The 12438-nt window shown below is 46.1% G+C and overlaps 1 protein-coding gene across 2 annotated transcripts in view; it reads left to right on the forward strand.

Annotated features, from left to right (window-relative positions):
- The first annotated feature begins 1777 nt into the window (after positions 1-1777).
- LOC139583590 (ankyrin repeat domain-containing protein 33B-like) overlaps positions 1778-12438 on the forward strand; it is an 18393-nt gene continuing 7732 nt past the window's right edge. For both annotated transcript variants that reach the window (XR_011676578.1, XM_071414843.1), the window contains exon 1: positions 1778-2774. Coding sequence is in view for 1 of the 2 variants with exons in the window: in XM_071414843.1 (XP_071270944.1) it covers positions 2352-2774 (423 nt within the window). In the remaining variant the exon portion in view is untranslated. The remainder of the gene's footprint in view (positions 2775-12438) is intronic.

Genomic DNA, 12438 nt, shown 5'->3' on the forward strand with positions numbered 1-12438 from the left:
GCTATTGGAAGCAGTAAACACTCCACCTATCTCTCTCGTTCCTTTGCTTTCTCCCTCCTTTAGTGTCTACCTGGTGTTCTCTGCTCTGGCAAATTAACTTATACCTGTCTGTCAAAGAGCTACTAATCAACCTGTTAATACTCAGCAGATTGGTGCTTTATGGGAAAGGGGAAACAACTCAGAGACCTGTATAAACACACGGTGTACTCAAACCCACACAGAGGCCAGGGTGTGTCTGAGTAGTCATAAGAGAGCTTTTGTACACTGCAGCACAGGGTATTCCAGGTGAGGGGATGGCTTGTTAAGGGGATAGTTCACCTCAGAAATATATGCACATATTTTATTTTACAGACATTTCCCGACCTCGAAAGTAGAACCACTTTTGAGGGCTGAAAACAACTTTGGGTGGATCTATGCCTTCAAGGTGTTGTGTAGGCTCTGTTTTAAATAAATTAATTGAGAGGTCTACTGACATAGATGAAGAATATAGGCAGTATGAGATATTAGTTGTCAGTTTATCAACTTATAAAGGCATGATCTTCATAGAATTATATATATATACTGATGATTAGCATCTATAGAGCATTGACACGGGCCCACAGAAAATGCTTAGGCTTAAAGTTTCGGGTGCTGATCTGTTGAGTGACAACTTTCTCTAGCTGTCACACACCTGTGATCCTCAGAACATGGGCTCGGGCCAGACGTTTACCTGTCCTTTACCCCCCAGGGGTTCTACTCTGATTGTCTGTCTGGGGATTCCAGGTGCGGCTCACAAGTCAAGATGAGATCAGGTGGGTCAGAATCACAGAGGACACAGAGGGATAGATTAATTGCCACATATGAAGTTATATGGCAGGAACCAGGCAGGTTCTTATTCATTGTCTCTGTCGCGCACACAGACAGACCAGCCAGGGCCACTGGATGTGTGTCTGCATCAGGCCTTTGACTACATCAGGAAGACCAGGAGAAAACAGGCCTGCTGAACATTAAACAGCCTTGTCATTCACTCCTGTTGGATCTGATTAGCAATGGGCTGATACACTGCAGACTGACTTAGAGGCTGCATAGGCCTCTGGCGGCTAGGACAGCTGGGGCCGGGCCAGGGACAGATTAGGGTCAGATACACCGAGAGAGGAGAGTCCCTCTAGCAAGCAGACGCACAGATCCACAGGCCATTTAAAAAGCACAATACCACTGTCTTGGATTGGCATCATGAGATGATGGGACCATATTAAACATGGATTGGTCAGTGAATCAATAGTCCGTTTAGGCCTACTTTAACTTGGCTTGTTCTACAAGTGTGAAAAGTGGCTGCATGGTTGAATCAAGGATGGATATCTGAACTGTTGTAACTGTTTTACTGAGTGTGTGAGTCATTCACAGTGAGAACTAAGGTAATGTAGGGGGTTTCCTGCCAGATCTCACATCATCCAAGAAACAGAACATTTGTTTTTTCTGTAAATTTGAAACCGAAAGAATAACTGCACAGACGTTTTGTTTTTTCTTCTGCAGTATGAATCATTCTAACAATGACCAATGTCTCATGAAAGGGTTGCAATGGGGTTGCCCCCATTTAGCTAAAATGATCATCTCAAAGTATTCCTGTTGTCAACATTTCAGACAGAGCGGAATTAATCTGCTCAAATGAAAACGAAATGAGGGAGGGAAGGAGGGGAGAGCGATGGAGAGGGGGCAGTTGGCTAAGAAACTAATCGGATTATGGGACTACAGTTTATCGAGCGCCTGTTTTTTTACTCTACGCGTTAGCTGGGTGAGTGTGGCTCTTTTACTTTGGGTACTGCGTATCTATTGTTTTCTGTCCTAATGAGGAACATATTTTTTTCGTACTGATGATGACATAACAAGAGTTGTTGTAACTCTCGGTTTACTTCGTGTCGGCAAAGGGGGATTTTGACTGTTGAATTGCACTTTAAATCAGGGGTATTTCATTTTCTCACTACTCCAGACGTGATGGAAAAACTTTCTGCGTTTTATAAAATGAACAAAAACAATCAACTTTTGACTTCGGTGAAGGCTACAACCCGGTGTATTTTAGGTTGGTATTCCAGGGACAGCGCAGCGATATGATTTCATGTTAATTTCTCACGGAACGTGGGATGCTGGAGTTGGACTATTATCTGGGGAATATTCCTCAACCGAGTAGAATCAGCAGTTTGCCTGTTAGATCACATCACAACGAGTTGCCAAACCTTCACTGTCATTCCATTTCCAGGCTCTTTGCAAAGTTCAACTCATACTCCGCGTTGATGTTGGAAAAAACGTCCAAGTGTTCTTCGCCCGACATCCACCCGTTCTTCCCCCCTGAGGAGAACAGCCACCTAGGGGGTTAGATGGTGCTGATCACGGATGAGAGAGACGGAGGTGGCTCCTCTACTACGGCCCGAGTCAAACAGCAGCAGCAGAACCCCAAAGGCGCCAGCGGCATCACCCAGGTCCATCCGACCATTACCGAGGAATCACCGTCCTTATCAGACAATGACTCATACCTCGGGTCCTGCGAGTCAGAGGGGGATGAGTACGAGGAATACGGTGATTGCTCGTTATTTCCGGACAGTAAAAGTATCGCTTCGGACGACTCGTTTTACCCACCGGACGATGTGTTCGCGGACAAGGAGCGGACCCCCTCTCCACAGAGTCCCGAGCCGCTGACGTTCTTCCAGGCGTGCTGCACCAACAACGCCACGATAGTCCGGATCATGATCCGACAAGGTGTGGGGGTAGAGGAGGTGAAGGAGACGGATAAAAACAACAGGGTAAGTCGGGTTAAATGTGCCCATATGTTCTGTGTCAAATATTTTTTTATCGGAAAGTGTTCTGTTCTAATGCATTTCTATCCAGTGGCTTCTCTTTCTGTCGTGGGTTTGGAGATTAGGTCGTTTGGCACTGCCTTGTACACAATGGTGCGTGCGGTGTGAACTCACCTGTGCGTAATTACGCATGGTCAAAGTGCATATCCAAAGTGATCAACTGTTGTATATTTGTTGAAGTACGTCAACAGTTATGTATTCGCTCATGTATATCAGTGTGTCGAGGGGTTAGACAAATATATTTTTTGAAGTTTTAAGAACATGTCAGCCACGACAACAGTAATCAGATGCTTCATATAACTTGGCCATTGTAGCAGATATTTCAACTTTGAGAGGTATGATTAACATTATATCCCAAAGTTAAGCCTATTCTTCCCATCCAAGCTGAGCTGAGTTGCTAAAGTAGGTTGTTTGACAGTAGAATCAGAACTAGAACCACATCTCATATTAGTTTAATTTCCTTTCACGTGTCTGCCCAGGATGTATGGGTCTTGAGAGAGGAGCCTGAAGTTCTGATAGTGTTTTCCTGTTGCTGTAATTATGACTGAGTCTCTCACAGTCAGCAGAACAACCAGCACTGTGTGTGTGTCTTTATGTGTCTGTCTGTGTTTTACTGTTTGTGGATGGATTCAGGGTACCTGTGAGAGAATCAGTGTAATATAGGTTTGCTTACTGTCACGTTGTTCGTAATAATGAATGTCGGACCAAGGCGCAGCCGTAGAGTTCCACATATTTATTTAGAGAAAGTGAAACTTAGAAAAAATAAAATAAATAAAGAATAAACGAACCGTGACGGCAATGCAGTGCTAACAGGCAACTAAACATAAACAATATCCCATCACCCACAGGTGGAAAGAATGCTACTTAAGTATGATCCCCAATTAGAGATTGGGAATCACACAAATCACCAACATAGAAAATAAACCTAGAACCCCACATAGAAAATATAAACTAGAACAACCCCTAGTCACATCCTGACCTACACTACCATAGAAAATAAATGCTCTCTATGGTCAGGACGTGACACTTACTGACTTTCTAATATGAATCTCCCCACTGTCAATTAAAGGGCCTGTACTGTTAAGACGGTATTTTACAGAGACTCATGAGAAGAGCGTTCTCATTTAGGCCTACAGGCTGTCCATTACAAGTCAATAACTGCTTTATAAATGTCATAGTAATAATGTATGTTTGATTTGACAATGCAAAGATACCTGGAATACCAAGCAGGTAACAAATGCTTTCAGTTGGGTGTGGCTGTGTATCAATGATATATATAAACCCTGGATTGCTGATGCTATGTATTGGCCATTGAGAGGCTTTGAAGCCACTGTTCAGCCATATTGGCACTCCCCAGTAGGAGCAGTCCTCCATAGAAATGATTGGAATTCTACACTATTTCAATTAAATGTTTCAAGGGCAAGATTACATGTATTTAATTTTTTGTTGTTGTTGCTGTAGTGGGGACGGTATCATTAGTAATCTCAAAAAATTATAATCCAATTTTTTTTTTACACTGGTGAGGGAGTGCCAAGATGGAGGCATCGTGGCGTCAACACAGCATCCCTTATTAGCCATCTAGTGTATATGTCACACTCGTCGAAAGGGTGGAAATGACCGGACCAAGGTGCAGCGTGGTTAGCGTACATTTCTCTTTATTATGAATGTCGCCAACAAAACAAGAAACAACAGAAACTAACGTGAAGCTGACCCCCCCCAAACCTGACTCTATAGGGGAGGGTCAGGGTGGTCATCTACTTCGGTGGCGGATCCGGTGCGGGACGCAGACCCCGCTCCACCTCTGGCTCCCCCCACTTTGGTGGCGCCTCTGGACTGGGGACCCTCGCTGCAGGCCCCGGACTGGGAACCCTCGTTGCAGGCCCCGGACTGGGGACCCTCGCTGCAGGCCCCGGACTGGGGACCGTCGCTGGAGGCTCCGGACTGGGGACCGTCGCTGGAGGCTCCGGACTGGAGGCCGTCGGTGGAGGCTCCGGACTGGAGGCCGTCGTTGGAGACTCCTGACTGGAGACCGTCGCTGGAGGCTCCGGACTGGAGGCCATCGCTGGAGGCACCGGACTGGAGACCGTCGTTGGAGGCTCCGGACTGGAGACCGTCGTTGAAGGCTCCGGGCTGGAGACTGTCGCTGGAGGCTCCGGACTGGCGTCGCGGCAGGCTGCAGGCTCCGGACCGCGGATCAATACTGGAGGCTTCGTGCCATGGATCCTCATTGCAGGCTCCGGGCCATGGACCATCACTGGAGGCTTCGTGCCATGAATCCTCACTGGAGGCTTCGTGTCATGGATCACCACTGGAGGCTTCGTGCCATGGATCATCACTGGAGGCTTCGTGCCATGGATCATCACTGGAGGCTTCGTGCCATAGATCATAACTGGAGGCTTCGTGCCATGGGTCCTCACTGGAGGCTTCGTGCCATGGATCACCACTGGAGGATTCGTGCCATGGATCCTCACTGGAGGCTTCGTGCCATGGATCATCACTGGAGGCTTCGTGCCATGGATCATCACTGGAGGCTTCGTGCCATGTATCATCACTGGAGGCTTCGTGCCATGTATCATCACTGGAGTGAGGAGACGTATGGACAGCCTGGTGCGTGGAGCAGCCACAGGGCTTACCAGGCTGGGGAGACATACAGGAGGCCTGGTTCTGGGAGCAGGCACAGGACTCACCAGGCTGGGGAGACATACTGGAGGCCTGGTTCTTGGAGCAGGCACCAGATACACTGGGCCGTGGAGGCGCACTGGAGGTCTCGAGCGTAGAGCCTGCACAACGCGTCCTGGCTAGATGGTTATCTTCGCCTGGCAAAGGCAGGGGGGCTGGCACAGGACGCACTGGGCTGTGCAGACGCACCGGAGACACAGTGCGCAGAGCCGGCGCATGATATCCTGGGCCGTAGAGACGCACTGGCGGCCAGATGCGCTGAGCCGGCACCATCCGTCCTGGCTGGATGCCCACTCTAGCCCGGCCGATGCGGGGAGCTGGAATGTAGCAGTCCGGGCTGTGAACGCGCACTGGAGACACCGTGCGCTCCACCGCATAACACGGTGCCTGACCAGTACCACACTCCCTACGGTAAGCACGAGGAGTTGGCTCAGGTCTCCAACCTGACTCAGCCAATCTCCTCGTGTGCCCCCCCAAACATTTTTGGGGGAGTGGCCTCCCGGTCTTTCGTGCCAGCCGTGACCCTGTGTAATCCTGGGCCCTTTTACTCGCTGCCTCCGCCTTCCTCGCTGCTTCCACCTGCTCCCACGGCAGGCGATCCTTTCCCGCCAGGATCTCCTCCCACGTCCAGGATCCTTTCCCATTCAGGATGTCCTCCCATGTCCAGTCCTCCTTACCACACTGCTTGGTCCGTTTGTGGTGGGTAGTTCTGTCACGCTCGTCGAAAGGGTGGAAATGACCGGACCAAGGTGCAGCGTGGTGAGCGTACATTTCTCTTTATTATGAATGTCGCCAACAAAACAAGAAACAACAGAAACGAACGTGAAGCTGACTAGGGCTATACAGGCCACTAACACAGACAACTACCCACAACTAAGGTGGCAAAACAGGCTGCCTAAGTATGATTCCCAATCAGAGACAAGGATAGACAGCTGTCCCTGATTGAGAACCATACCCGGCCAAAACATAGAAACAGAAAACATAGAAATAAAGAAACTAGAATGCCCACCCTAGTCACACCCTGGCCTAACCAAAATAGAAAATAATAGCCTCTCTATGGCCAGGGCGTGACAGTATACATAATGGTCCCCAAGTGGTTTTGCATTATTATTACGACGCATGGTGTTTTCAGTGTCAGTATGACTCACCAGATACACACCACTATGTTTTCCAACAACACAGAGACCTATGAGGAACTGGCTGGAAACCACCAGTTGGACCCTTCCTTTGAATTGATAGACACTCAAAGCCACTAAAGACCAACTCGCCTTTGAGTATTTGTGCCTCTGTATGTTGTTTAGTTCTCACTGTGAATATAAACATATGCACACACACTCACTCACTCGTTCTGGCAGTGCGCGGGATCAGCCTTTATCAGATTGTACAGTGAAGTGGTCATGCAGTCCTCTCTCTGTGTGTAATCAATGATGAGGTCACAGGGCCTGAGGGAGGAAGAGTGTGAATTACATAATCAGAATTGTAACGCCATGATGCCGACAGGCTGTCTCTCACTGCCTGGCCTTGGGACTGCTACTCATCTGCCCCCATGCTGCAGCCTTCCTCATCAACGCTCTCAGTGTGTGTTGGTGGCGTTGTGCCTGCATTCCTCATCAACGCTGCATGTCGAGGAATTCTTATAATTATGGGCATAATAGGAGGAGAGAAATGTGTGTGGATATCCTCAGTTGGGAGAGAGAGAGAGAGATGGAGGGAGAAAGACATTCTTCGTTTTAAGAGTGTATGATAAATCTCATTACACTGGGACACAGTCCTGTCTCCTGTCTGCTGTTCCTTACACTGGGACACAGTCCTGTCTCCTGTCTGCTGTTCCTTACACTGGGACACAGTCCTGTCTCCTGTCTGCTGTTCATTACACTGGGACACAGTCCTGTCTCCTGTCTGCTGTTCATTACACTGGGACACAGTCCTGTCTCCTGTCTGCTGTTCATTACACTGGGACACAGTCCTGTCTCCTGCCTCGTGTTCTGTAAAACACACATGCTAGGCTTCATGTCTCTGTCAAACTTAGGTTGTAAAATGGTTCTGATGCTTCTGTGATACAATGGAGAGAATGTCTGCACAAATATCTACACAATGCTTGTGTTATTTTTTTGTGTGCAGAAAATCTCTCAGTTGTATCACAATGGTTGTGCCAAAGCAAAAGAGGAATTAAAGGTTAGGGTTTGAGATATGTTTTCAGTTTGCTTAGCCATAGAAATAAGGGGCAATGTTTTCATCCATGAAATCATCTGCTGTATCAGGAATGACAACCTTAGCTCTCTGTCAAACTGTCAACAAAGCTCTGTTTTGGGTTTGTGTCTCTCCGGGTGAGGCATGTCCTATCTAATGTCCTCTGGTGTCACCGAGGCCAGCGTGACGCAATCAACTACTATCTGGCTCTAATTTACACACCAAAAAACACATGTTTAATGGGTTAAAACTGTTGAAATATTAAAGAAATGAGTTACACACACATATAGTTCTGTTTGCTATTGCTGTAGTTTAGAAGTTGTGCCATTTAAAAAATGGATCTGGCCAGCTAAAGACAAAGCACAATAAACAGGCTGCACATGGTATAGTAATATGGTACCATACAGTAACTGCACACGGACATAGTCAACATCCTGTCTAGGGGGTTAAAGGTCACCCTCTGGACTGGACACAACCCTGATGAAAGAGATAACCTCTGACTCTAGAGAGGATGTTCAGCCTACATATTAACTGGAGGGACAACAGAACAATGCTGTTTATTTACAGTCAACATAACACAAGCATTCTTTCATGAGCTTAATTATTTTTTTTAGAAATTGTTCAACATAAACACACCACTCTCTGTGATCTGTGGATGTCTCTCTCTCTCCTGTTCTCTCTCTCTCCTGCTCTCTCTCTCTCCCACTCTCTCTCTCCTGCTCTCTCTCTCCTGCTCTCTCTCTCTCTCCTGCTCTCTCTCTCTCTCTCTATCTCTCTCTCTCTATCTCTCTCTCTGTCTCTGTCTCTCTCTCCCCCCTGCTATCTCTCTCTCTCTGTCTCTCCCTCTCCTGCTCCCACTCTCTCCTGCTCTCTCTCTCTCTCCTGCTCTCTCTCTCTCTCTCCTGCTCTCTCTCTCTCTCCTGCTCTCTCTCTCCCACTCTCTCTCTCCTGCTCTCTCTCTCCTGCTCTCTCTCTCTCTCTCCTGCTCTCTCTCTCTCCTGCTCTCTCTCTCTCTCTCTCTCTCTCTCTCTCTGTCTCTCTCTCCCCCCTGCTATCAATTCAATTCAATTCAAGGGGCTTTATTGGCATGGGAAACATGTGTTAACATTGCCAAAGCAAGTGAGGTAGATAATATACAAAAGTCAAATAAACAATAAAAATGAACAGTAAACATTACACATACAGAAGTTTCAAAACAATAAAGACATTACAAATGTCATATTATATATATGCAGTGTTGTAACAATGTACAAATGGTTAAAGCACACAAGTTAAAATAAATAAACATAAATATGGGTTGTATTTACAATGGTGTTTGTTCTTCACTGGTTGCCCTTTTCTTGTGGCAACAGGTCACAAATCTTGCTGCTGTGATGGCACACTGTGGAATTTCACCCAGTAGATATGGGAGTTTATCAAAATTGGATTTGTTTTCGAATTCTTTGTGGATCTGTGTAATCTGAGGGAAATATGTCTCTCTAATATGGTCATACATTGGGCAGGAGGTTAGGAAGTGCAGCTCAGTTTCCACCTCATTTTGTGGGCAGTGAGCACATAGCCTGTCTTCTCTTGAGAGCCATGTCTGCCTACGGCGGCCTTTCTCAATCTCTCTCTCTGTGTCTCTCTCTCTCCCTGCTCTCTCTCTCTCTCTGTCCTGCTCTCTCTCTCTCTGTCTCTCTCCCTCCCTGCTCTCTCTCTCTCTCTCTCTCTCTCTCTCTCTCTCTCTCTCTCTCTCTCTCTCTCTCTCTCTCTCTCTCTCTCTCTCTCTCTCTCTCTCCCCTGCTCTCTCTCTCTCTCTCTCTCTCTCTCTCTCTCAATGAAATGAGACATAACAAGGACTACTGCCAGAGTTTAATGTCTTTTCTCTGTCTTTCACTGACTCTCTGACTCTCTCTCTCAATTCAATTCAAAGGGCTTTATTGGCATGGGAAATATATGCAGGGGAAACATATGTTAACATTGCCAAAGCAAGTGAGGTAGATAATATACAAAAGTGAAATAAACAATAAAAATGAACAGTAAACATTACACTCACAGAAGTTTCAAAAGAATAAAGACATTACAAATGTCATATTATGTATATATACAGTGTTGTAATGATGTACAAATGGTTAAAGTACAAAAGGGAAAATAAATAAGCATAAATATGGGTTGTATTTACAATGGTGTTTGTTCTTCACTGGTTGACCTTTTCTTGTGGCAACAGGTCACAAATCTTGCTGCAGTGATGGCACACTGTGGTATTTCACCCAGTAGATATGGGAGTTTATCAAAATCGGGTTTGTTTTCAAGTTCTTTGTGGATCTGTGTAATGTGAGGAAAATATGTCTCTAATATGGTCATACATTGGGCAGGAGGTTAGGAAGTGCAGCTCAGTTTCCACCTCCTTTTGTGGGCAGTGTGCACATAGCCTGTCTTCTCTTGAGAGCCAGGTCTGCCTACGGCGGCCTTTCTCAATAGCAAGGCTAGGCTCACTGAGTCTGTACATAGTCAAAGCTTTCCTTAAGTTTGGGTCAGTCACAGTGGTCAGGTAATCTGCCAATGTGTACTCTCTGTTTAGGGCCAAATAACATTCTAGTTTGCTCAGTTTGTTTGTTAATTCTTTCCAATGTGTGAAGTAATTATCTTTTTGTTTTCTCATGATTTGGTTGGGTCTAATTGTGTTGCTGTCCTGGGGCTCTGTGGGGTATCTCTCTCTCTCTCTCGCTCTGTCTCTCTCTGTGTGGCTGATAGGAATAGAAAGGCTTAGCCCTGTCTTTCTATATTCCCAGAGATATATATATATATATATATCTCTCTCTCTCTCTCGCTCTCTCTCTCTGTGGCTAAGCCTTTCTATTCCTGTCTTTCTATATTTCCAGATCTCTCTCTCTCTCTCTCTCTCTCTCTCTCTCTCTCTCTCTCTCTCTCTCTCTCTCTCTCTCTCTCTCTCTCTCTCTCTCTCTCTCTCTCTCCCTCTCTCTCTCTCTCTCTCTCTCTCTCTCTCTCTTTCTCTCTCTCTCTCTCTCTCTCTCTCTCTCTCTCTCTCCCTCTCTCTCTCTCTCTCTCTCTCTCTCTCTCTCTCTCTCTCTCTCTCTCTCTCTCTCTCTCAGCGTCCTGGGATTGTGTGTGTACCTGTGGGGCTGAGAGCGGAGTAGTTTCACTCAGTGACCCTATTGACCTTAAGGACCTTCACCTATTAATAAATCTGCTGTCTTGGTCTTATGCCCACAAGTCCTTTTGTGTTCTAGGAAATGTATTATTAGGCATTTAGTTTCAATCGCAGCTCGTCAAATAGATGTTATTCCTCCTAAAAATAGCTACAACATGTCACTTGTATAACAATTAGGGTTTACCACAGGGAATAGACTTCATGTTTCCACGACAGGGTTCGGATGCAGACATTGATCTAGGCAAAACATGTCCAGAATGCTGTCTTTTAATCAACACATATCTTTGAAAATAGTCAATTTAGATGTTAAATTTGTTCTGTGGATGAAGGATGTGGGCTGTTGCTAACAGGTATAGCCAAATCTTACAGAATGTAAAACATTCAACAACCTTGAATTCTACGCATTTCATATAATGACATCATACACATGAATGGAACTTTTTCACATAAACATTTAATTATTTTAATTCATAACAGTTTCAAGTGCAAATACATGTATTTGTATATATATTGTATTTGAAACTGGAGAAATTGAAAAATTCAGATCGTTTCGATCGGGTCAACCTCAATCCACTACAGAACATAGTGCTAGGGCTGGGGTCAACCTCAATCCACTACAGAACATAGTGCTAGGGCTGGGGTCAACCTCAATCCACTACAGAACATAGTGCTAGGGCTGGGGTCAACCTCAATCCACTACAGAACATAGTGCTAGGGCTGGGGTCAACCTCAATCCACTACAGAACATAGTTCTAGGGCTGGGGTCAACCTAAATCCACTACAGAACATAGTGCTAGGGCTGGGGTCAACCTCAACCCACTACAGAACATAGTGCTAGGGCTGGGGTCAACCTCAATCCACTACAGAACATAGTGCTAGGGCTGGGGTCAACCTCAATCCACTACAGAACATAGTTCTAGGGCTGGGGTCAACCTAAATCCACTACAGAACATAGTGCTAGGGCTGGGGTCAACCTCAATCCACTACAGAACATAGTGCTAGGGCTGGGGTCAACCTCAATCCACTACAGAACATAGTTCTAGGGCTGGGGTCAACCTCAATCCACTACAGAACATAGTTCTAGGGCTGGGGTCAACCTCAATCCACTACAGAACATAGTTCTAGGGCTGGGGTCAACCTCAATCCACTACAGAACATAGTGCTAGGGCTGGGGTCAACCTCAATCCACTACAGAACATAGTTCTAGGGCTGGGGTCAACCTCAATCCACTACAGAACATAGTGCTAGGGCTGGGGTCAACCTCAATCCACTACAGAACATAGTTATAGGGCTGGGGTCAACCTCAATCCACTACAGAACATAGTTCTAGGGCTGGGGTCAACTTCAATCCACTACAGAACATAGTGCTAGGGCTGGGGTCAACCTCAATCCACTACAGAACATAGTTCTAGGGCTGGGGTCAACCTTTAGGTAGGAGAAACAAGTTCATCTAGCCTTAAGAATAAAGGTTTAACATCAAGCCTGCACTTTTACTCTACATTTAATAAATGAAAAACTTCAGCGCTTCTATTTTGATGGTGAGGTACAGTATGTGAAAAGGCCATTTTTCACACACATCCACTTTGAGTT

Source organism: Salvelinus alpinus, chromosome 8 (genome assembly GCF_045679555.1).
Source record: "Salvelinus alpinus chromosome 8, SLU_Salpinus.1, whole genome shotgun sequence".
NCBI classification, from domain to species: Eukaryota; Metazoa; Chordata; class Actinopteri; order Salmoniformes; family Salmonidae; genus Salvelinus; species Salvelinus alpinus.